At 33.5% G+C, this 26,876-nt stretch overlaps 1 protein-coding gene across 1 annotated transcript in view; it reads left to right on the top strand.

The window, feature by feature from the left end:
* The window catches only part of Galnt13 (polypeptide N-acetylgalactosaminyltransferase 13), a 544,599-nt gene that overhangs the window by 168,446 nt on the left and 349,277 nt on the right, over positions 1-26,876 (top strand). Inside the window, exon 4 of the mRNA XM_070023111.1 lies at positions 20,770-20,938. Within this exon, the coding sequence (XP_069879212.1) occupies positions 20,770-20,938 (169 nt within the window). The remainder of the gene's footprint in view (positions 1-20,769; positions 20,939-26,876) is intronic.

The raw sequence follows: 26,876 nt of genomic DNA, 5'->3' as shown, positions 1-26,876 counted from the left end.
ACTTGGGAGTGGAGTTTATGGCTGCTTTAATTTATTTTTTTGGGGGGGGTCAGTAGTGGGACTCAAACTCCGGGCTCAGGCGCTGTCCCTGTGCCCTTTATCTCAAGATGACCATTCTACCACTTGAGCCACAGCTCCACTTCCACATGGGTTGCTTTAAATACAAGATCATGTCATCTGCAAAGAGGGAGCGTTTTTACTTCATTTTCCCTCTTTGGAACCCCTATATGTTTGAAAATATTTATCTTATAATAATTCATAGGGAAGGATAACAAGGGACCTGTATCTTCCAGTTCCATTCAAGAACAGCCCCTCCAACATCTAACACTTCACTTTAGACCCTGCTCTTTAATGTTTTGCCCTAGAACATGGGCTTTGGGGAATATTTCAATTCAAAGTAGCAGTCTCATAAAATAGTTTAATAAAAACAATGACAAAAAAATTCTTGAGACAGGACAAAGTTTTTTGTATGCTCTCCTAAATGCAAAACTTGTAGGGAAATCTAAGGAAGAAAGGTCAGCTCACAGATTTCTCTGGAGCATGACTTAACTTTTGTCGGACTGACAAGAAGACATCTAAAGGAAGAGAGCTTGTTTCTTCCCTTAATGTAAACAGAGAAAAGACAGATCTCCTTTGTGGTTTTACTGTTTTTAGCTCTACAATCTTTAATACTTTATTTTTTCTTTAATACTTTAATAAGCAATCTTTTTATTTTGTTTGATTTTCTAAAGAAGATTTGACTAATAATTGATAATATTTTCAGGCATGAATTCAGATTCCAGGTAAGGAAAAGAAAAAGAAAATTATCTTCTCAAGACACTCACAGATGACCAAAAAAAAAAAAAGACACTGGATGATAAACATTTACAGATTTTTTACTATGATAAAACCTTCTCTGTTGCTCAAAAAAAATGTATTTTCTAAGAATGTTAAAAAGCATTTTTGTCTTTTCTAAAATATGTTAAATTTTCTTTCATGGGTAATAAAAAACCTTTAGAATAGTTTCTTAGACTTTTCTATAAATTAATGGAACATATTTGAAATCATTAGATATATACATTCTCAAGTTTGATATATTGATTCTCAAAATATATTGTATATTTACCAAATTTTATATTCGGTATATATTGTATATTTACCAAGTTTTAAAAATTCATAACACCTTTTATCTTGTATAACTGTCTTATTTCTTTTCCTTATATTACTGAGCATTGAATTTAGTGTTTTAAAATTGTTAGCCATCAGTCTCTTGGTCACACGTACCCCTGTTTCTCATTTTCAGTTTGATTTTCAAATAAGGCTCATAATTTTTGACCAATATGACCTCAAACTGTCAATCTTTTTCATTTTGTCTTATGTGTTGCTGGGATTACATTTATCACCACATCCAGCTGGGGAACTGTATGTCTTAACTAGAATCTGGTTAGCTTTAACATTTACAATTCATCTTTGAGTTTTCTCAAATTTACTTGGCTTAATGTACAATTTACATCACAGTTTATTATACATTTACTTGTCTCAGTCTATTTTATGAAGTTGTTTCTCACCCCAACTTCCTATCAATAACCAATTGAAGTAAGTTATTTCTCTGAAGCATCGTTGCTAGTATGACAAGTACGTCTGAAATATATTATCTCATGTGTCCTTTAAAGTGGTTGAGAATAATTTGAGAATAATTTGATCACATAAAATTTAATAAATTTATGTTATGCTGTCATTTTGTTTGTTTTTCAATATTTACTCAAGATCATCAAAGTAAAGGCAAATAAATATTTGTTAGTCTTCACTACTAGAATAAGCTGGCCTTCATATCAATACTATAATTTTCTAGAATAAATGTGTAGCTTATGGCTATGTTTTCCTCTTTGTAGGGAAATCAACACTATTTGTGTCATATTTCATAATTCTGTGTCTCATTTTTTACTGCTTTTATGTCAGATCAATTGTTAACCATTTTGCAAAACTGTATCCTTTGGGAATGAATCATGTAATAATTCTAAACACTTAACCATACTATAATGTGCAACATTTTGCCTTTAATGAAAGTGGCCAGGAACTGTACCACATACCCTATAATTCTTTACAATAGAATTGCATCACTAATTTAATTTTTACAGAAGTAACCATGGCCTTCATCTCTTGTTACACTTTAATATCCTTTTATTTCACTACTAGTAGATATTAATGTAAATATCTTCTGTACTTCACTTTAACTTGACTTAGACAGTGTTATGTTTTACTCATTAATCCTAATTTAACTCTCCACATTCTCTATATTTTTAAAAGTTTGTGCATGTTTTCTAGAAAAGTGATATATAAAGAGTCACAGCTGTTTATAATTAGAACAGAGAAGGTTTTGTGTGTTGGTTGGTTGGTTGGTTGGTTTTGGTCAGTCATGGGGCTTGAACTTGGGGCTAGGGCACTGTCTCTGAGCTCTTTTTTTTTCTCAAGGCTAGATAGCGCTCTACATTTTGAACCACAGCCCCATTTCTGATATTCTGGTACTTAATTGGAGATATGTCTCATGGACTTTCCTTCCCAGACTGGCTTTGAATCATGATCCTCAGATCTCAGTCTCCTGAGTAGCTAGGATTACAGGTGTGAGCCACCAGCGCCCAGCACTGTTTTATTAACTTTTTAATGAATGTGTGAAGTAAGATTTTGGGAAATGATTCCACAAAACTATCAGTACATGTTTTTGTTCTTGAGCACTATTAGAATTTCAATCACTGTATCGAATGCCTGAGAGGAACAATTGATTCAGAGGAGGGATTTATTTTGGCCCACAGTTTCAGAGAATTCAGTTTATGTGAGACTTGGTCTCACAGTTTGTGCTTAAGATGAGGCAGGACATCATGGTTGTGGAAACTTATGATGGACGAGGCCTCCCATCGAATTGGTGGCTTGGAAGCTGAGTAAGACACATCCTCAGTACCCACACTCCCTCTAGGTAAACCTCAGCTACTAACGTGTTCTTCACAGCCATCATTTAGGAATCCTAACAAGTCAGGAAACTGAGGTAGCAGTTTGAGGCCAGCTAGGGCAGAACATTTTGCCAGACTCTGTTTCCAAAATATCTAGTAAAACAGAGTTATAAATGTTGGTCAAATTTTACAGAGTCATCTTAGCAAGGGTGAGGCCTTGAGGTCAAACCCAAGTACTTCCAAAAATAATACTTTATTAATTCAAACCCAGAGTATATAAACAATACTCCATTTATTCACTGCATGCTCTTGAAAACTTAGATTTCATTTGTTTTCTTAATAGATTTTTAAAATAAGTTTTTCATTGTGAAAATACTGTACAGAGGGATTACAGTTACATGAGCAAGGTAATGAGTACATTTCTTATCAAACATTCATTTTTAAAAATCAGGTTCCTTCAGTGCTTTCCCCAGACTATATAGAATTAACCTCTGTGGTTGATCTTGTTCCACAGATTTAGGAAATTATTCTGCAATTCCTTGTTCATAGGTAGGAAATTACTGCAATTTCATATTCATGAAAATAACGTTTCAACATTGTACTTATTTTAATCACATTACCCCTACTTCTGTACCTAAAAATGCATGTCAAATTTCCCAACAGAAGCATCTATACATGTATAACTCTAAAAGTTAAAAAAAAAATGCAACAGCAAAATTATAATCCACAGTAGTAAAATATTTTCATTTTTATTTTGCTAGTTTAGGCTTGAACTCAATGTCTGGGCTCAGTTCCTGAGCTGTGCTCAAGGTTAGTGTACTATCACTTGAGCCACAACTCCACCTCCAGGTTTTTGGTGGTTGGAACCAAGTGTCTTACAGACTTTTCCTGATTAGGCTGACTTCAAAACACTACCTTCACTTGTCATCCTCCTAAGTTGCTGGGGTTATAGGAATGAGCCACTTGCTTTCAGCTGCAAGTAGTATTGTTTTTTTTGGGGGGGGTTCCAGTTGTGGGGCCTGAACTCTGGGCCTGGGCGCTGCCCCCTAGCTCTCCAGCACAAGGCTAGCGCTCTACTACTTGAGCCACAGCGCCACTTCCAGCTTTTTTTCTTTTTGCTTATGTGGTGCTGAGGAATTGAACCCAGGGCCTCATGAATGCAAGGCGAGTGCTCTATCACTGAGCCACCTTCCCAGCCCAAGTAGTATTTTTTAAACCTAAAAGAAAATAGCAAACTTTCTCATTAATACCTGTGATATAGGCTGGAGATGTAACTCAGTGTATTGTATACTATTGTAGCCACAGAATTATGAATTTATTTAATTTTGTACTATTGTGGATGTGAATATTGATAAAAAGCATGTTTATTTCACAAGTGCACATTCTAAATTTGAAGAGGATATTTATTGCCTTTCAAATCTAAGAATTTCAAAGATCTTCACAGGTGACAAAACTGATCAATCTAATAAAATCTACTCAATGTTTAAAATGTACTACTTTTGTCATTTTAATTAAAATGTATATATACATATATGTGTTTTTTATACATGTAATATATGCTTAATCATTAAACGTACATTTTACAGTTTTATGTAATAGAATTGAAGGCATTCATCAAAATATGGAAGTTCTAGTATCTTTTGTTTTATAAAAGTATTCCACTTATTCATTTTTATTAGAAGTGGTTGAGCTGAAGTTTTTTCGCTCTCTTAGGGCAATTTTAAATGTTCATTGCAATATGATATATTAATTAATGGCTGATGACACAAAACCAGTGACCAAGTGTAGAGCTTCATAGTCGATAACTAAATGGGTCATTTAGTTGATGGAACTGCATTTCAGTAATCAGATACTTAATTGTACCCTGAGAGTTTATTATGAAAATGAAGGTAGGCAGAAAGCTCAGCTGGCAACCTTGCTACTACAAGCTAAAAATAAAGAACCTTGCTGCCAATGGAGACATTTCATGCTTCATGTCTGTAAAAAAAAGTGCTGTAATTTAGTTGTGTACAGCAATTCAAGTGGTTTCAGGTTGGTGCTTTTGACAATCCACGTTCCAGCTGCTCAGTCTTGTGAGTCCTCCTGTGAAAAATTAGAAAATCCTTCAAGTTAACAGTAGGCATTTTTGAAATATCTTTACTACATTGGTAGGAATAATATTGTATATTACATATTGCTTTCCTTAACACTAATTTTAAAATAAGAAGTAATTAAAATTATTAAGAAGGAAATTTGAAGCAAATGATTGACATTAGAATCAAATGATTGAGCATTAGAAGGCCCTGCAAGTTTTTTTTTAGGAATTTTGTGAGACTGCTTGAGATATTCACAATGCCTGTTACAAATTATATTGATATTTTGGGGTTCAAAAGCAATTGTCCAATTTGAAATGCATGCTCCATGTGGGCTGTGTCTCCTTTAATGCTGAAAATATCTTTTGCAATTAACTTAATTAACTGAAAACTGTCCCTGTGGAAATTGCACTGGCATAGCCAAATTCTTCAAAATATATCCTTACTCTTCTTTGCATCTGAAGTGGCTTTAATGATACATAATACATAGGGATGTATTTAAGGTCTAGTTAAATAGTTAAAAAAAAGAAATTTACAGCTGTAGAGAAACATTTTTTTTACTCTACAGTCAATATGAACAGTGGTAACTGAGGTAAGAGCAGGTGAATGATCACCTTATTTTCAATGAGAAATACATCCTTAGAAATACATCCTTAAGTGTGCTTGTGAAATAAGAGGCATGAAGTATGACTACAGAGAAAACCATGAGTGCGGCAGCTGAGGGTACTTCTTTGCTTTAAATGAGTTCATGTAGAGAAAATGACTCAAAGCCCAAGGAAATAGTGGAATTGTGTTCCAGAACTTGTTAAATAAATAAGTGTAGAGTATAATCGATATCTACTTTTAAAGTACAAAGTAGAAATATCTTTAAATATAAATTTAAGTACTTAAAGTCACAAAAGAAGTGAAGGATCTCTATGATGAAAACTTTAAAAACCTGAAAAAGGAAATCAAAACAGAACTTATAAAGTGGAAAAACCTCCCATGCTCCTGGATTAGAAGGATCATCATCATGAAAATGGCAATACTTCCCAAAGCTATCTACAAATTCCATGCGATATCTATTAATATTTCAACCTCATTCTTAATAGAAGAAGCAATCCAAAAATTCATATGGAACAATAAAAGACCCCGAATAGCAAAAACGATCCTTAACAGAAAGAACAGTGCTGGAGAAATATCAATACCAAATTTCAAACTCTACTACAAAGCCATAGTAATCAAAACATCTTGGAACTGGCACAAGAACAGACCTCAGGACCAATGGAATAGAATTGAAAACCCAGAAATGAACCTACAGACCTATAGCCACCTAAATTTTGATAAGGGAGCTAAAAAAATAGAATGGAAGAAAGACATCCTCTTCAGTAAATGGTGCTGGCAAATTTGGTTAATCACTTGTAGAAAACTTAAGCTATATCCTTATATATCATCCTGCTCCAGAATCAACTCCAAATGGATCAAAGACCTCGGAGTCAAAGCAGAGACCCTGAAAACATTACAGGACGCAATAGGTCTCCTTGGCACAGGCCAAAATTATCTTAATAGAGACTCAGAAACACAACAAATCAAAGAAAGTTTGGACAAATGGGATTGCATGAAGTTGCAGAGCTTCTGCATGGCAAAGGACAATAGAAAGCCCACGGATTGGGAGAAGATTTTCACTAGTTATACAACAGCCAAGGGTCTCATATCTAAAATATACCTGGAGCTCAAAAACTTAAATCCCCAACAACAAATCCTCAAAGAAACAACTGCCCAATAAAAAAGTGGACTAAAGACCTACAGAGAAACTTCTCTGAAGGGGAAAGAGAAGGATGGCCAATAGACACATAAAGAAATGCTCAACCTCTCTAGCCATAAAAGAAATGCAAATCAAAACAACACTGAGATGCCGTCTCACTCCAGTTAGAATGGCTATAATCAAGAATTTATATGCCATTAAATGAAAATATAATCATACCTGTGCCTCAATAGAATCTTAAGTGTAGAAGAAATAAAATAATATGAATAAAGAAAATGAGTTGTGAAATAGATAGCAAGTGGTAAATATTTCTTTTATAACCTTCTGAGTGTGGACATTCTTTTTCCTATATGCGTGTTTATATTTTATTGATATCTTTTACCAACACCTAAAATTGTAGCACTCATTGATTATTAATAAAAATTCAAAAATAAATAGAATTTCATAGGCTAGTCATAAACCAAAATATGAGACACTGTCTGAAAAATAACTAAAGCAAATGAAACCTGGGGCACTGCTCAAGGGGTTGAGTTACTGCCTAGAACGTGAGACATCCTGATTTCAAATCCCAGTAATAAATAGGATAAATAAATAAACAAGTAGAACAATTAGTGAAATTTCCTAAGTATTTAAATCATTTTTTCAGTTACTATTTTAGTTTAGGTCATCAGTGGAAATGAGGATGTGTCTCAGCATAGTTATTTTCCTTATCATTTTGCATAGATAGTTAAATAGATAGATAGAAAGATCACATATGTACTCTATATCCATCTCATATATTCTATAGATGCATATAGCTAGCAAGCTGTAGACTATATATGTATATATAATATATGATATATGCAATATACACTAAATATTCTATCTATATATTTTAGTATATAACTACCATATAACTCATAAATCCAACTAACTCAAACCCGACCAATAATATTATTTTAAATAATTCTTTTCCTCCACCTTGTTGCTCATTAAATTGAATAAAAGTTGTATATAATGTACTACGGAATACAATGAGCAAACAGTGTTTTGACTTGACACACAGGTGACATTTTTTGGTATGGTGCTTTTATGATTTTTCCTACTAATGAAGCTTCTCACTGTTTACAATTTGGCATTTATTTTTTTCATGAGTTGCCTCAGAGTTCATAAACATAATGAACTTTTAAAATTGTACACATATTCTATGCAGATATATTATTATTATTATTTATTGTTTTTACCTAACTTTTTCTTCACTTTAAAATCCAGAGCTGTTTTACTGCCTATTAAAGTCAGCTAGATGATGTCCTATAAAATTAGGCCATGATGCAGTTTTCACTGTAGCAAAGCATGGTTTCCTCCTGAAGAAAAGAGCAAAAAGTGAAGGCTAGGAGACAAAACATTTAGACAATGTTCTCTTCACCTCTGGGGCTGTTTTCCAAGTGTAAAGCTTCACAGATTCAAAATATATTCTCATCTGTCATTTATTACGGTAGACTCTGTGGTTAAACAGTGACTAATTTTATGATAGCCTAAAAAGAAATAAGTAAAAATTATTTGTCAAAAATTGCCATTTCAAATTAATTCTATAGACATAATTGTAGAAAAATGTAACAGTCCAAATACAATGTAAGACTGAATATTTGATGGTTATATTGACTAACTTCTCTTTTCTCTAGCTCAATATTTCTTCAAACATATGTTTGTACTGAATAGCTATGAGAATGTTAAATTGGTAGAACAACTTTTACTTTGGGAAGATTGTTTATTTATCAAAATTATTTAAGATGTTAACTACTTAGCTATGTTTGATTTATGTATTAATTGTTATATTAAACATTACTACTTCTACCGTTCACCAAATTATGTAGTTGATGAATGCATAAAGTACTTTATTGGTTGAATTAAGAATAAAAGAAGCCGGGAGCTGGTGGCTCACGCCTGTAATCCTAGCTACTCAGGAGGCTGAGATCTGAGGATCGCAGTTCAAAGCCAGCCCGGGCAGGAGAGACCATGAGACTCCTATCTCTAATAAACCACCAGAAAACCAGAAGTGGCGCTGTAGCTCAAGTGGTAGAGCGCTCGCCTTGAGCTGAAGAGCTGAGGGACAGCGCCCAGGCCCAGAGTTCAAGCCCCACGACCGACAAAAAAAAAAAAAGAATAAAAGATAAATTTGCCTGCCTACAATCCTTGCTATTTCACTGTCTGAAACATAAAGCTTTCAGTTCAAAGCGTTTTGACAGTTATTTGTAGCTAATCAGTAAAAAGCTGAAAGTAGAGGTGTACCTCAAATGGTAGATTGTCAGCCTAGAGTGAAAAAGCCAAGTGAAAGCGTAAGGACTCAAGATCAAGCATCAGCACTAACACAACAATCAACAAAGTAATGAAAAATAACACTAATTTTATTCTCAAAAATATAATGTGTAGGGCTGGGAAGGTGGCTCAGTGGGAGAGTGCTTGCCTTGCATGCATGAGGCCCTAGGTTTGATTCCTCAGCACCACATAAGCAGAAAAAGCCGGAAGTGGTGCTGTGGCTCAAGTGGTAGAGCGCTAGTCTTGAGCTGAAGAGCTGAGGGACAGCGCCCAGGCCTAGAGTTCAGGCCCTATGACCGACCAAAAAAAAAAAATATATATATATATATATATATATATATATATATATATATAATGTGTATTACATTTTGTCAGTATTCTATTTATTATCCTGAAACCTATATGTAATGTGTTAAATTCAGATAAAAAAATTAAAATTTACTCAATTCCACTTGGGAAAATATTCACTTACATGGAGACAATGGATGTCTGCTCAACTCCATGTTAATACACAATAATAGCAGGTGTTATAAATGTTCTTAGAAGATATTCCTACTACCAATGTTAGTAACTTAAGAAATCTTTGTCATACAGATATATCAATTCAAAGTTACACTGACACATTAGCTAAGGATTTTTATAGTTTCTCTGACTTAGCTCATTGTTCAGCTGTTCTAATACTTGCAAGTATGTATTATTCTCACTGCTTATGGGAGCTACTGGATTATATTTGTTTTGAAGAATTTATATTACTTTAGCACAGATTAATAAAAATCTTTGGCACAATATAATTTTATGCATTTTTGTTCATCTATTTTAAAATGTTCATCTGAAAAGGGACATACAAAGCACATAGACTGCCCAAAGAGATCTATGGAATGAAGAAAGTTCAAGAGTCTGTGATTTAAAGGGCTTCATTTAATTCAAACCACTGCCAATAATATACTAGATTTTTCATTCCATTTACAGTTTCTTCTTCTTCTTAACTCTTTCATTTGGCTTAATGTCTCTGTTGTTCATGCAGAAGTGCAAAGAATAGCTTTTTCTTAATAACCAAACAAAAAGGGTTCTTAATCTTAATACCTAAAATGAACTACTTTTAAACGTAACAAAAATGCATGATAAAGATTATTTCAAGATAATTGGAGCTTTCCAAGTTTTATCTTAATGAATGTTAGAACATTCAGTAATTTGGTATTTCAAAATACAACACATTTTACATTTAATTATGACTACAGAAGTTTGATGTTTCTAATTTAATGAGTCCCCTGTAAAATCAATATTGTCATTTTCAAAATGAGTACATTAGTTATAACAAATAACAGAAACATCCCCCGAAGAAAATGATTGTTTCCTTGCTCAACAAATACAACATCTATAAAACATGATTGGAACTATTTTCTTTAAAAAATTATTGTAAAGGCAATGTATAGAGGGGTTATTGTTATATGTCAGGTAATGAATACAATACATTTCATTCTGAACAGTGTCATCCCCTTCCTCATTTTCTTTCTGTTTTCTCGTCCAACCTCCCTCTCTTCCAAGTTGTACAGTTCATTTCTACCAATGTCTAGTAATTATCACTGCTCAATTAGTTAACCATTTGTCCTACCATTTCAGTGCCTCCTCTTCCCCTTTCGTGATCAGATAAGCTTATATACAAGACAAAGGGTTTTTTCCCTGTTTTTATTTTTCTGATTTTCCCCTTTTGTTTTTGTCTTGGACTTATGGAAAGATTTCCTTATTAAAAGGATACTCACCAAGACAATGACTTGAAGATGTTCCTCGGCTCAGATGGTATTCAATTCTCTATAACATTAGAGTACATGTCGCGAGGAAGAACCTGTGTATTAATATTCTAACATATCTCTTTAATTGAAATTAACTTTATAAAAAAAAACCTTGGCTATAATTTGAAGCATTAAAGTAGAATTTAATAATATTCAAAAAGATAAAGTCATAATTACTGGAAAAGTGTTTTTCAGCCTCATCTTCAACAACACCATTCCTGGTATTTTGTTAGGCAATTGCTCAACTCTTATTCTGGCTTTGAAATATAGTTAACATCATTGATAGACTGGAAAAAAAGAGAGAGATCCTTGTGTTATGAAACAAAAAAAATCATGAGAAGCTCATCATCACATCATCTTTACAGTTGCTTTGGACAGTGACATTAATATAGCTTATAATAATCTCAAACTCAGTGAAAATTATTAAATATATGTTTCTCAAAAGTGAAATTTTTATCAAAGCCTTATCTCACCTATGCCCACACTCTGAGAAACCCACCCACAGAAGTTTATCAACTCTTCTAAATTGATATTCTTGCTTTTTATGTATTAAAAATTATTTACTTTGCTTAATTAGTTATGAAATACTGTGACTACACTATGCAGTTTAGATAATCAGTAACTTCTTACTGGCTCCAGGATTCCTATAGTTATGTTTTTCGTGGGAATCCTATTAGCACTGCCAGTAGACAGCACCTCTTGATCCATTCAGGTTTCCTATAAAATTGAAAAATATGAAAAGGTATTATTGTTTGTAATTTATGCACTGGCCATCCATAGTGGAAGACCATAATTTCTGAGGCCAGTTTGAACCTCAAAAGGCATTACGATAAAAAGAAAGAAAAAGGAAAGAGAGCAAGAGAAAATGAGGCAGGGCAGAGGAGAAAGGGGAAAAAAGACTTAAGAAAGTGACGTTTTGGCTGGGAATGTGGATTAATGGTTGGAGTACTTGCAAAGCATGCATGAAGCCCTGGGTTCAACATAAACAGAAAAAGCTGTAAAGGGCACTGTGGCTCAAGTGGTAGGTGCTAGACTTGAGCAAAAGAAGCTCAAGGACAGTGCCCAAGCCTTGAGTTCAAGTCCCAGGACTGGTTAAAAAAGTGAAGTATTACTTATTTCATCGATAACTTTTATTATTTCAAGGGTTTATTTTGTATTCTTCTATTTGATTTGATGTTTTTTGCTATGGGTTTTCTTTCTTTAAATATTTTTTTATTGTCAAAATATTGGACAGAGGGGTTACAGTTACATGACTAAGGTAAGAGTACATTTCTTATCGAGCATTGATTTAATCTTAAGTGACTGGTCTTTCCTAAGTATAAATTTAGGTTATTCAATGTAAATTTTTCCTTATTTACATTAAGTGAATTTGATACTTTGAATTTATCTCTATGAATTTCTTCTACTATGGTTTATAGGCATAAGTTTTATTTTCATTGCCATTTAGTCCAAAATATTAAAAAATTCTAACAAGACTCTCTGACCCATGTATTATTTATAAATGCATTGTTTAATTTCAGCTAATATTTTGCATTTTCCAGCTGTGTTTATGTTACTGATTTCTAGTTTAATTCCATTGTGTTCTGTAAACATAGAGTGTAGGTTTTCATTTTTAAAATTTGCTGTGGTATACTTATGTCTCCAAATATGGTCTCATGTGAACTTGCAAAAATTGTGTTCTTGTGAATTTGCCGTGTGTATTCTATTAATTTTAATTAAATCAGGTGCATTAGTAATACCTTTAGGTTATCAGTATCCTTATTTTCTGTCTGTTAAATAATCAATTGTTGCAAGAAGTATGGTGATACTTCCAACTACAATATTTCTTTATTTCTTTTATTTTCATTAAAAATATCTTTAAGCAGTTGTACAGAGGAGTTGCTATTCAACAAAGCAGTATATTAATACAATGTATCTTGATCAGTGTCACTCTCTCAACTTTCTCATCCATCTCTCCCCTACCTACTCCATAAAGACCATATATAATGAAGTATATCAACATGAAGTTCAAGAATTGGTTACAAGAGGTTCTTTTTATGTCCTTTATGCAGTTATTTCTGTTTTTTTTTTTCGCATTTAGTTTTCTGTACCCTTTATCTTCTATATAAGTTTATCCCAGCCATCGAAGAGAAAGAGAATCACACAAATAGGAAGACAATGGTGGAAATGAATTATACAACTTGGGGGGAAGAGTACGGAGGGGTCAGAGTGTTTAAAAGAAATGTACTCAGCTTAGCGCCGGTGGCTCATGCCTGTAATCCTAGCTACTCAGGAGGCTGAGATCTGAGGATCGAAGTTCAAAGCAGGCCTGGGCACGATAGTCTATGAGACTCTTATCTCCAATAAACCACTCAGAAAACCAGAAGTGGTACTGCAGCTCAAGTAGTAGAGCACTCGCCTTGAGCTGAAGAGCTGAGGGACAGCTCCCAAGCCCAGAGTTCAAGCCCGATGACCGACAAAAAAAAAAAGAAAAAAAGAAAAGGAAAAGAAATGTACTCATTACTTACGTAACTGTAACCCCCAGTTAACCATTTCTACAAGAAAGATAAAAAAATCAACTTTTATTATCCTACTTTTTGTGTACCATCATTTTAAATCTTTTCAATATTTTTTACATCTTGCAACCCTACTTATAAGACACCAGAGTATACACCTATGTGTAATACCTAACATGCCCTGTTCAAAGAAAGCAGACAATGTGATTATCAGAAAGAGAACAACACATTTACTATTTACTGACTCTTAGTTTGGTTCTCAGAAGTCCTATCCACTAACCTTGTTTTCCTGATATTGTTCCATCAAGAATAATCCAGAAGGTCAGCTTCATGCTGAGAGCTAGTATGTGATTACTAAGATGAAATAGTACCTATAAAAATGGAATGTAACAACAAAGTATCTTGAATAACGACACTATCTGTGGTGATTCACTAAGTATTATAGATGCACAGTAGAAATGTGTAAGATGCTTTGTTAAAACATAAAGGCTGAAGTAATTTACTTAATTGCAGAGCAGAATTTAATGGAAAAATTGAAGACATTTGGGAAACTATATTAGAGAATTAAGTTAGGTTTCAATCTAAAAATTATGATTTAGCTGTAGATTGTGTGCTGTACGTTGTAATCAACTCATACCTTTTAAATTCTCATCAGCAGAACATATATACTACATATCATGTACAATCATGTCATGGAGTGTAATTCAATGGCTATTTACAAAGGCATTAACAGAGTTTAGAGAAGGCTACTGAAGTAGTGGTAAACTAAGGTCGGTAATCCAGACAGAAGCCTTTCTGACCAATGAGCTTAGGTGTAATGCCGAGATTGTAATTATATCATCTAATGGAAATAGTTCTATGGAGAAGGCCTCCTAAAAGGGACTTTACTTAAAAATAGAGGACTGTGTGTGACAGAAAGATCAAAGAAGTAAATGTTCTAATTTTATTCTTTCCTGCTTCCCAAGTTCCTTTTGTTCCATTGTCTTTCTGTCCAAGATTATATTTGTTCATGATACTGTTAAACAAAATCTAAATTAAGAAAGTAAGTTCTCTGTGGATGTAGTCCAAACTACAATCCCTTATCCTTTAGGGCAAGATTACAAAATCAGTAGTGTGTGGAAGAGCAGATTTCTTCCTCTTTTCCTTCTGAGTAGGTGCTCTTTTTCCTGTAATAAGGAATTACATATCATTTTATCCTGAATACATACCAGTTTAGTCATGTTCCCAGAGACAATCTGAAAGGTTAAGAAGCCAAGCATGGTGATGCATGTGTAGACTGAAGTTAGCCTGGCAGCCTGGGCTACATTGTAAAACCAGAGAGGGAAAGAGAAGATTGGCTTTAGGAATGTAAATAGTCTTCCCACTAGGGAAAAAAAAAAAGGAAAAGGTATGGAGCTGATCATGGTCTTCAAAGACAAACCTAATTCCTTTTAGCCACAATTTTTTTTCCCCTTTTAAAAAATATTATTAGGGCTGGGAAGTTGGCTCAATGGGAGAGTGCTTGCCTCGCATGCATGAGGCCCTAGGTTCAATTCCTCAGTACTACATAAGCAGAAAAAACCTGGAAGTGGTGCTGTGGCTCAAGTGGTAGAGCGCTTGCCTTGAGCTGAAGAACTGAGGAACAGCACCCAGGCCAAGAGTTCAGCCCCCATTACCAACAACTATTATTAAGCAATTGTAAAAAGAAGCTACAGTTCCATAAGTCAGGTTATGAGTGCAATGCTTTTCAGCTAAAGGCTTTTACACTCTGCTAGTGCTGTCCTTAAAGTAATCTCTAATTTTCATATGACCCCATCCTATACTGTTTGCTTTCCCTTTACTTGCTGGCCTCATTATTCTATTGCTTAGTCTATATAGAATCTAAATGCTTTAAAGAGACTTCTGGGTTGAAGAAATAGATCTTCTTAGCTCTATAAGTGGCGATTTAATTTTCTATTGGTAAATATTGTGACTCCTTTCTTTGCCTGTCTGTTCAATAGTTTGAGGAATTCATAATGGCCAGGAGAAAACTCATTGCAGTTGAAGAGTCATGTTTGTGTTCTTGAATTACATTTTTCCCCCTATGGCAACTAACACTGTTCTACTCATAAAGCCCTTGATCATGGAGAGGGAAAGCAAAGGTCTTCAGTGAGTTATTTCATAAAATTTAGTGTACTCTCTCATCCATCCTTGGTTCCTGGACCTATGAACTATACAATAAATGACCTTCCTACATCAGTCTTTCAATCTTGCTCTTTTCAGGTCCTTTACCAGCTATCTAGCACGTGAACATCTGTTCATGGTTTGTCTCAGTCCATCTCTCTTTCATTTACCAAAATTCACTTTTAATTTCTGCCTGATGAAAAGATTTTCTGTTAACCATTAACTTTCAGGACCACCTATGACTAAGTTGCTAAAGTATCGATTTCAAGCAAGTGCTAGAAATATGAAATGAATTCTTATTTACTCTAGGCTTTCTTTTATGTTTCATTTTAATTTTTTACTTCCTTATATGCACTCTATTACATTTAGGAGTAGTAGTTCACTCCCAGGTCCTCTAAAGAGAAGGAAACATGGAAATAAATACTTCAACTTTATCTATCTTTTCATCCTTAGTAATCTGTCAGGAATCAAAAGGTGTGAGAACCTGATGTGAGCAGAGAGATCAGCAATGCAGGTCAAAGGACAGGCTGGAAATGGTCCAGGTTCAGACATAAGACCATAAAAGACATTTAGCACATCTGCCATGATAATTCAGAACAAATGCTGAGTTATGCAAAGGATTTCTTAAAAATAATCATTTTCTATTTAAGATAACCTTTCCAAAGAGGATTTTCAAATATATTCAGAAAAAAATTGGTGCCTTTGTTTCTATATATCATTGACTTCTTAAATGTTTGTCTTTTGTTAGTGAAGATAGACGTGCTGTTTTGAGATTTCCTGTATAAAGCTGTTACAATAGGATTGCAAGATGAAGACCCTTTAATTACTTTTAAAAAGGATGTTCATTTTTAATGCAGAAGGAAATCATTTCATATTTCAGTATTATTTTATTAGCTTAGTGAGCACTTAAAATTGGGCCAGTTGCTTTCAGGAACCATTTGTGACTGTAACATGTGCCAAACAGGCTTTTACAGAAGACAGCATAAGAACAGTGTGGCCCTAATGCATCAGCACAGCGTTTTCTAAGGATGACGCTGAAAAGAAAGTTTTCTCTTTTTAATTATGCTAGTGTAAGAGTTTGCTTTTTCCTGAAAAGACCCCAGAAAGTTGCCACTTATCTTTGCCCCGTTATTAAATGCTTTCCTTATCTAAAAGTTGTAATGAAGTTCTTTTTATAATTTTATTGTTAAGATGCTGTACAGAGGGGTCACAGTTATGTGAGTAAGGCTATGAGTACATTGCTTGTCGATAATTGTTACCCCTTTCCTTGTTGTTCCACTATACCTTCCCTTCCTCAGCTCCTACACTTCTCCACACCCCACCCAAAGTTATACGGTTCCTTTCCAATATACTGTCCTGTGGGTATCCTTGTTGCAATGGGTCATCCTGTGTCCTTGTTTCAGCATTTTGTTATTCCCCTTCCCATCCCCAGATTAAACATATGTATATACAAGATAGAAGGTAGCAAAGTCAGGTACATGAGAGGAAGTTTTCTTCTAGGGTAAACTCTATTGCTTAGGACTCTCCTCTACCTGCTTGAGCAGCTTTCTTTCCCTCACAGTCCACCAGTCTCTGATGCTTCCTTAACCCTCCCGTTTCTACTAACTTTACCTTGTAAAGTATGTTATATCTAATTTCGCTGAAGCTAGAATTTTGTTTAACATAGAGCTGAAATTATATTATTAACTAATGGGAACTGATTTAGAAAATGAACACATACACACACACACATACATATATATATACATATATATGTATATTATATACCAAATGGTACCAGTGAAGATTATCAGTAGTGCCTTAAAGGATTATTAGTAGTGCCTTAAAGGATATTTTTCTGTCTCATATATATATATATATATGATAGATATGATAGATATGACCTCTATATACATATACTCTCTATATGATCTATATGTATATATAGATCATATATATTAGATATATAGAGAGACTGATATATAGATAATATATAAATCATATATATTATATACTATATTAAGGCACTAATGATAATCTTCGCTGGTGCCATTTAATAAAAATGAGCTTATTTTATGTTATTTTCTGTTCCCACATAGTATAACTTCTTCCACATCCTTAAGTATTCTTCTACAACTCCACTACATGTTTTCTATGTATGCATATGACACAATTTAGATGATAACTGTATGTAATGCTGTATTTATGACTAATGTTTACATTTGTAGTTGCATGAATATAAAATGCATGCATATATATACTGTTATTATCTACTAAGGTGAATCTGTTGAAAGATAAACATTCATTTCTTTGGAGTATATGTTTTAAAAGAACCTTTGCATGTGAATGAGGTTGAGGTTTTTACAGAGGAAGAATAAATGACTTTATGGGGGAAAAATGGTCCCAAAGTACAAACTACAGCCAAGGGCAAGGTTTTTCTAGACTCTGCATATGGTATCACCTCGAATCTTCCTTCCTGTAAATTAATTTTCAAGGGATCTAGTATTTTAATTGAGAAGGGAATTCTAGAGAAAGCCCCTTACTATGCTTTTGGAGAAAAAGAGGGTAAGAAACTGGAAGAGAGCAGGATAAGTTAGTTCATTGTTTCCAGCATGCCAAACTATGTTGCAAAACATCATATGCCTAATAATTTCATAGATTAATTAAAATAATATATTTAAGGTTCATTACTAAGATGTGGGGGCAGGTATATACTAATTTATCTTATTGTCATAATAAACGCAGAATTTTTTCCAGTGGCAAAGAGCATGCCAGAGGTGTGCTGTGTGGAGACTGAAGTGGTTTTGATGGTGAACAGAGATTGAAGGAGCTGTGGTTTCCTCATTTTCTGACTCTAGTGTAAAGAGATTTATGATTGATAATACCAAAGCTTTGTTTTAAGAAAAATTCTTTATTAGTAATTGTATGAAGATATAAAAAGCAAAAAATAATTTCTGATTTATCATTGTCATATTGGAAATGACAAAACTGAAATATGAACTAGGACATCACTGAAATGAAAGTTTAATAGGAAATTTATGCATAGTTGCAATTTAGAAATCTGATAATATGAATAAAATAAAAAAACATTTTCGAGGAAGCATGGCACATATAACAATGTTTAGGTTCTTATTAAAATCTAACATACATTACCAACATACATGCATTAATTGACAGAGTAACATTGGTATTTCAAGGACATTTATTTTTTCTTAAATTGAAGTTTTTCCTTTTTTTTCGTAAATTCAAGTTTTTCCTTAAATTTAAGGTAGCCTATTTCTATTTTTTTTCAAATGGACATTGATCAGTCAGTAGTAATTCTACAAAAAGAAAATGTTCACAATGTACAAAAAAAAGTATTTAATATTTAGTGTTTTGTTAGGTTGATTCGTTGTTCTTTCTCAGTTTGGTTTATATTTATTAGTGGACATTCTAAGATTAAAATAAATATTTTTTAAATCTTAAATGTAAGTTTTAAGGAAAATGAAAAATATTTTCAAAATGTTTCACTTTCATTTTTATTCAACTGGGTATGTAGTGTTATTTTAAGTAAAATTAAATGTTTTCTTATGTCACATATTATTGGGCAATGTCAGTCAGTTTGGGAATGAAGACATTTCTATCCATATTTAAAGCAGCAAACTAGAATCTAGATTTAGTTGGGTCTGTGTTAAAATTTCCTATTGGCATAGATAAGTACAAACATTTTTATGACAGTTTAACTCTTCTATTTGGATCTAAAGAAAGAAATTTTTCTTATGCTAGTAATCTTGATTTTTAAATTATGCAGTGGAAAGGAATCAACATGTGAGAAAAGAAAAGAATTGTTTACTTAAGGGTAAAGCAGATCAGAAATAAACCATGTCATCCTTTTCAGTTCCTATTTATGCAGCAGAAAACTTCTTTTTTAAAAATAACAAGATACATTTCTCCTGGAAAGCACTAGAAAAAAGAAAAGGATGGCTCTATATTCACACACACACACACACACACACACACACACACACACACACACACACACACACACACACACACCGATTTTAGAATTTCTGTGTACATTGTTTTAGAGTCTATGATAGAAAAGTTTTCTTAGCTCTGTAGAGAAGACATAATATGACACACATTTACCTGTTAGTAGATGTCCACTAAAAACTCAGAATGGTTAAGGAGAATGACCACTGTGCTTGTAAATCATTCTAGGTGTAAGAAGACTCTGTGACAATTTTAATTGTATTGGCTTTACATAATGTAACACAATTCCTTTATAGCTACTATCACTTCCCAAATTATAAATCTGCATAATTCTTTAGCATTATTTAAAGAAAATAATCATTCTTTTAAATGAATGGTTGTTTTTAATTGGTCTTTAGACGTTAAATAGTTTATAATTCAGCCTCTAATCTTGTCTATACTACAATTTTAGCCTTATCTGCTACAGCCTTGAAAGATTTATATTGACCTTGGTGTCTTCTTTGTATTGTGTCTTCTTGTTACAGTTACAAAGGTGAAAAATTCAAAACGTATTATCTAAAATATGCCCTCTTGGCATATTGATTATTTTAAGCTGCAGGCACTTAAGAAACAGCATATACAGGAAGCATCTCTGACCTCCCTTTCTCTTTCTACCTGAAAGAAGGCCATAAAATTTCCCCTAATAAATAGTCCCTCCCCACTGTGCCAGTAAGAGTATTCTTATCATTAGAAACTCTATATAGAATTCTAAGCTCTCTTAAGAACAACTAAGCACCTATCCAACTTGACATCCAAATTTATATGTCACCACTATAAAATGTCTTTTTCATGTTTCAATATACTTTGAAAAAGGAAGTGTATTGCTCTGGGATGAGGGGAATTATCAGCCCTGCTCAGTGTTATAAAAATTTAATGACAATAGATATACTGAAATATCTAAACATTAAGTTGGGTATGAAAATAAATTAAGCGTGATGTATTCTTTCGTTTTCATAAATTGCTCTTCCTAGGACTTAGTTTTATTTTATCAAGTATATTTAAGATTTTGACCAAGAAGTTTTAAAATTTTGTGTTTCATATTGCTTGATTATTAAGTCTCAGTGATTAGTCAGTCCCCATAATATACCTGTATTTAAAGGACAGCCTTTGGGATTGAGCTAATAAATTCAAATATTGTTTCTTATGTGTAACATATGGTTTGCAAACAATAGTCTAGATATAATACTGTACTTATTTTATTAAACCAGAATGTGTAAATAATGTATTTCAGAATATAATCCAACACATGAGTTTATTTATTCAGCTCATTATCTGTGTGTTTGTATGTATGTTTGTGCCTGTGTGTATGCCTTACAGCTGTTATTTCAAGAAACCAAGAAGGGCCAGGAGAAATGGGAAAGGCTGTGCTGATTCCTAAAGATGACCAAGAGAAAATGAAAGAGCTGTTTAAAATCAATCAGTTTAACCTTATGGCCAGTGATTTGATTGCTCTTAACCGAAGTCTGCCGGATGTAAGATTAGAAGGGTAAGTTTACATGTGTCACATAATTCTATATTAAAAAATCACCATATGTCAAAATCTCAGAATCTCAACTCAGATCATACTGACTCTAGAACAGCATCTTCTGACAATTATGACATAAGCTAGAAATTATTGTGCATTCATGTCTTGATAAATAGGAAGTTTTTTTTCTGATAGAACTAACAGGCTTTTCTTCATGAGATCTTTGCTTTGCTTTCTATTGTCAAATGGAGAACACACTCTTTGATAGGTTATTTGCCTTCATGCACAGAATGTACTATATACTTTGATTAAAAGTGTATGTTGGGCTCTGCCAGCATAAGATAGCCAATTGCCTATGATTCTTTGACCTGCTGGAATTATTTATTATATATTCTAATAGTTTATACTGCTGTTGATAATTAAAATGCTCAGTTATACCAATGATGGAAAATATTTTTAATTAAAATTATTTGCACGAAAAATTATGTTGAAAATTCAAGTTATATGCCAGGTGCTGGTGGATCATGCCTGTAATCCTAGCTACTCAGGAGGCTGAGATCTGAGGATTGCAATTTCTAGCCAGCCCAAGCAGGAAATTCTGTCTGTAATACTCTTATCTCCAGGGCTGGGAAGGTGTCTCAGTGGTAGAGCGCTTGCCTTGCATGCCTGAGGCCCTGGGTTCGATTCCTCAGCACCACATAAGCAAAAAGAAAAAAGCCGGAAGTGGTGATGTGGCTCAAGTGGTAGAGCGCTAGCCTTGAGCTGAAGAGCTGAGGGACAGTGCCCAGACCCAGAGTTCAGGCGCCAAGACCAGACCCCCCCCCCCAAAAAAAAGACTCTTATCTTCAATTAACCACCAGGAAACTGGAAGTAGAGCTGTGGTTCAAATGGTAGAGCACTTGCCTTGAGCTGACGAGCTGAGGGACACCACCCAGGCCCAGAGTTCAAGCCCCATGACCGACCTAAAAAAAAATCAAGTTATATGTGATTTATTATGTTATGCTCAAGATAGTTGGACATATAAAATAGATGTAATAAAATCAGAATAATTAATAGTAGTGATGCATATAGTCACAATGAAGCAGACTCATGGCATTGCAAAATATATTTTCTGAGTTTATAAAATTCCAAAGTTTAAAAATAAATTTAAGGATAAATTTCCATGTAGATAGATATAGGTTTTCTTTAAGCATAACAAATGCATAATGAATTTAAAGAGCTTTCTAGCAATGATAAACTATATTTGCATTACTTTGTTCTGATATTAATGACATATGCTAAATGCATATGTTTTCTTTCCTAATTTATTTCAAATATGACCAAAACACTACTGACATACCAGCAATTCTTCGTGTTAGAAGATTCATTTGATAGCTAATTGGTTCCTCATATCACTGCATATTTTTATGATATCTATTGCATGCGAACTACATGCTCTTTCAACATTGAATGTTAACATTGTGTATTGTAAAGTTTGAATAAGTTTTCATATAATTCTGTATGTATGTATACTTTTATTTATTTAAACACATGTAATTTTTAAAGATATAAATTATCATGTATTCAAAATAATTTAAAGCCATTATGTCTGCTTGTCTGTCTGTATGCATTTATTTATTCATTCATTTATTTATTTATTTAGTGATTCTTGGCTTTAAACTCAGGACTTGAGATCGCTAGTCAGGCATTATGCCACTTGTACCAGACCTGTAGCCCTAATTTTGAGCATTTTAGATGCTATGCTTATTATGTTACAATCTTGCATTTATTTTGTTGCTTTATATGGTATGATATGATACAATAGGTAAGTACAATATGTACTCAAGAAATTGATGTAAAGACCAATTTTAACTAAAGTCATTTGAATCTATCATAATGTTAATAAGTTAAAATTTTAATAGGTCTAAGACTGCCAAGGGAAGAGCAGTCTTGAAATGGTTGGAAGAAAAAAATGGAGTCTTCATAAAGTAGACAATTAAAATATTTGTGTGCAGTTAATAAATCTTATTTTAAGAATCATTTAGCAGTTAAATACTTGAGTAATTAAGCCTTGAATTATGGAACAATTAAGTATTTAGGTGAACTAATTTGAGTAGCATAAATAATTATAAAAATAAAATACTTGATTCTGAAGTTTGCAGTCTACAAACATAGCACCGTTGAAGTAAGTAATTTTCAGGTTATTTTCCTATTATACCACAGTGCATGTCCTTAGAAAGAATAGTAAAATATTGCACTTTCAGTGAAATCATAGAATATATAAGGATGACTTCAAGCCCTCATGAGTTGACTCAATTGTGCATCTGCCTGTGAATAACTAATGTTGAAACCCCACAATGAGTCACATCTAAACTGCCTTTGAAAAGTTGAGACATGTGTTGATACTTAATTCATACAAACATTTTTTGAAATTATTAGCCTGTTTGATTTTACTGTTGTATAGTTATATCTATAAAAAATGAGGGCTAATAGGGCTAGAAATTATGCTCATACATTAGCACCCTAGGAATAAAAAAAGAGATATAGTAGACTTGGATATACGTAATTGTAGAGTTTGCCTAGCATGCTAGAGGAGTCCTAGGTTGAATCAGAGCACCAAAGAGAGGGGTTGGGGAGGGAGGGAGAGAAAGACGAAGATGGAGAGTATCAGAGGCCGAGATAGAGACATAAGAACATGAGTTAGTTTGAGGACCATTGAAGATGTGAACAGAAGAAATACAAGTAAATTTCTGGTTTCCACCATGAGTACACTAGAAAAAAATTACTTGGAGGCAATTTGACTGAAATGTTTAAAGCAAGCATCTTCTCTCTCTACCATTAGCAATTCATTGAATAGGAAGTTAACAGTAATCATTGAATATTAATATAGCTACAAGCAATTGAACCAAAATGCTAAAGTTCTTTGCATTTACTTATATTCAGACATTTAATAGCACTTCAAATACTGGTATTGAGTTATTTGAAGGTCATAATGCAACTGGCATTTAAATATATTTTATCAGGAAAAAATGAAAAAATAGGAAATTTATTTTAGCTGTTTATATCCTAGAAAAAATAAGTGCCTCTTGCATATGCATGCTTGAAAACTGATAAAGAAAATAAGACTCTAGCAGTTATGTGTTATTAGTGAAAGAAGAGCTTTTGCATACAAATTTTGAATAAGTTGCTCTCAAGGGACAAATAATTTATTTACTGCATAAAATAGAAATAAACTATACTATGTATTTTTGTTTGCCCAATCTCAAAAGATTACCTATCCATTTATATCAATTGCCTTTTCCATAAATTAAAGTATGATAAATGTAGCATTAATTGCACAAAGGAGAAATGGAAAATGAGACTGTTAATTGGATTTCTGATCTCTGTTCCACATCTTTTCTTTTTAATTTGAGAATTACTACAACTTTCATAGGCAAAATTTTTGCCTGTGAAGATAATTGCAACTTCTGTAATATTGTAACTTACTTTCCCATGTATGGAATTTCATCACCCAAATTTTAAGTGGCGTATAAAACATGTGAATGTATCTGTTTCACCAAAGTGATGCATAAAAGTTTTCTTTCTAATAAAAAGGATGTCTTGACATATTCTTAGAGCCATGTGTCACTTAAGACAGAAAGCTGCCTTCCCATACTCTCTCTATGCAAGTTAATTTTCTAACATTTATTTTGTAATTATTTGTGTATATATATATATACATCAAAATACATATAACACAAAACAATCTTAGCTCTTTGAAATGTATAAGTTAGAGAAGAGGACTATTGTGGACATCATCAAATTTGCATACCTCCATGTATCTTCGTGTATATTTCTCAGTATATGACAATGAGGATAGGAAAACAAGTTAATAAACAAGTTAGGAAGGCTTTCAAATAAAAGTACAAACAATAGCTCTATCTATCTATCTACCTATCTACCTATCTACCTATCTACCTATCTATCTATCTATCTATCTATCTATCTATCTATCTATCTATCTATCTATCTGTCTATCTATCTACTATCTATTTATTTATATCTACTTTTTCTTTTAATAATTCTTATTGTTATTGTGATTATATAAATTTCACAATATTGTGAGATAGTGATAGTTAAAATCAAAAACACATTTGAACCTTGATGAGGAAAACTGTCATTATCATGGTCTATAAAGTTTGTGAATTCTGAACTTTGACAATACAGCTATTTCTTCCACATCAGGTGGTATGTACATTATTTTCATTTTGCTTATTGTTCAATGTTCCCTCTATCCTTCTAATTCTCTCCCATTGCTGCCCTTGAGTTGCTTAATTTGTTTTCATCACTGTCCAGTGTAACTTATGGGCCCCTCTGTTATATGCTTCCCCTGTTTCCCTCTGATTCAGTGTCCTTCAAGTTTCCCTCAGATGTGCGCATATATACCATATATATGATCAACAGCATGGGATCATTTAGTAATGATACAACAAGATGAGTGAAGGTCCTTTGTTTTTGAGTCTTGTTTACTTTATCATATGTCTCCTTCATAACTGAAGGCCAAATAAAAAACTTCCATAGCAAAGAAAAATTGAAACAATACATCTCCACCAAACCAGCCCTACAAAAGATTCTTAAAGATGTCCTACACATAGAAAACCAACAAGACCGCAACAAAGGCCAAGAAACTGCACCCAAATGGAGAATCCAAGAACCTTAGGAAGAACCCAGTTTTCACAGCCCCCAAGAAGGTGGATAACATGGCAGGAACTCCCAAATACCTCTCAGTCCTATCTCTTAACGTTAACGGACTGAACTCTCCAATTAAGCGACATAGACTGTCTAGTTGGATTAAAAAACAAGACCCTTCTATCTGCTGCCTGCAGGAGTCACATCTTGCCCGTAAAAACAAACACATTTTCAATGTTAAAGGCTGAAACAAAATCTACCAAGCAAACGGCCCTCATAAACAGGCGGGAGTTGCAATCCTAATATCAGATAAAATAGACTTCAAATTAAAATTCGTGAGAAGAGATAAAGAAGGTCGCTACATACTAATTAAAGGATCTCTCCTTCAGGAGGATATTACAATTCTAAGTATCTATTCGCCAAACAATGGAGCACCCAAATTTATCAAAGAAACACTACTTTCCCTCAAATCCCATATAGATCCAAAGACATTAATTGTTGGGGATTTTAACACACCACTCTCCCCACTAGATAGATCAACTCGGCAAAAACTCAACAGAGAAACCGCAGATCTAAACAGCTGCATAGATCAACTAGACTTAACAGACATTTACCGAACATTTCACCCAGCAGCATCAGAATACACGTTCTTCTCAGCAGCACATGGAACGTTTTCTACAATAGACCACATTTTAGGCCACAAAACAAACTTGTCTAAATTCAGAAACATTGAAGTTTTATCTTGCATTCTCTCTGACCACAAGGGAATAAAATTAGAACTCAACACCAAAAGCCACCAAAGAAAGTCCGGTATCACATGGAGGCTGAACAACACACTGCTGAATCATGAGTGGGTCATGGAAGAGATTAGAAAGGAAATTCAAATGTTCATGCTATTCAACAAAAATGAACACACAAATTAGCAGCTCCTCTGGGACACAGCAAAGGCAATACTCAGAGGCAAGTTTATAGCTCTGAGCTCCTACATGAACAAATTGGAGAGATCTGAAACTAACAATTTAATGACACATCTAAACCTCCTTGAAAAAGAGCAGCAAGATAAACCCCAATCCAGTAGACAGAAAGAAATAATCAAAATTAAATCAGAATTAAATGAATTAGAAACCAAAAAAACTATAGAAAGAATCAACAAAAGAAAGAGTTGGTTCTTTGAAAAACTTAACAAAATTGACAGACCCTTAGCAAACCTTATCAGAAAAAGGAGAGAACACACCCAAATTAATAAACTCAGAGATGAGAATGGAAACATCACCACGGAAACAACCGAGATTCAGAACATTATAAGGGAATA

The sequence above is a fragment of the Dipodomys merriami genome, unplaced genomic scaffold (genome assembly GCF_024711535.1).
Source record: "Dipodomys merriami isolate MVZ:Mamm:240054 unplaced genomic scaffold, mDipMer1.0.p SCAF_1, whole genome shotgun sequence".
Lineage (NCBI taxonomy): Eukaryota > Metazoa > Chordata > Mammalia > Rodentia > Heteromyidae > Dipodomys > Dipodomys merriami.
The sequence above is the reverse complement of the archived record's forward strand: the minus strand, read 5'-3'. Positions and strand labels throughout refer to the sequence as shown.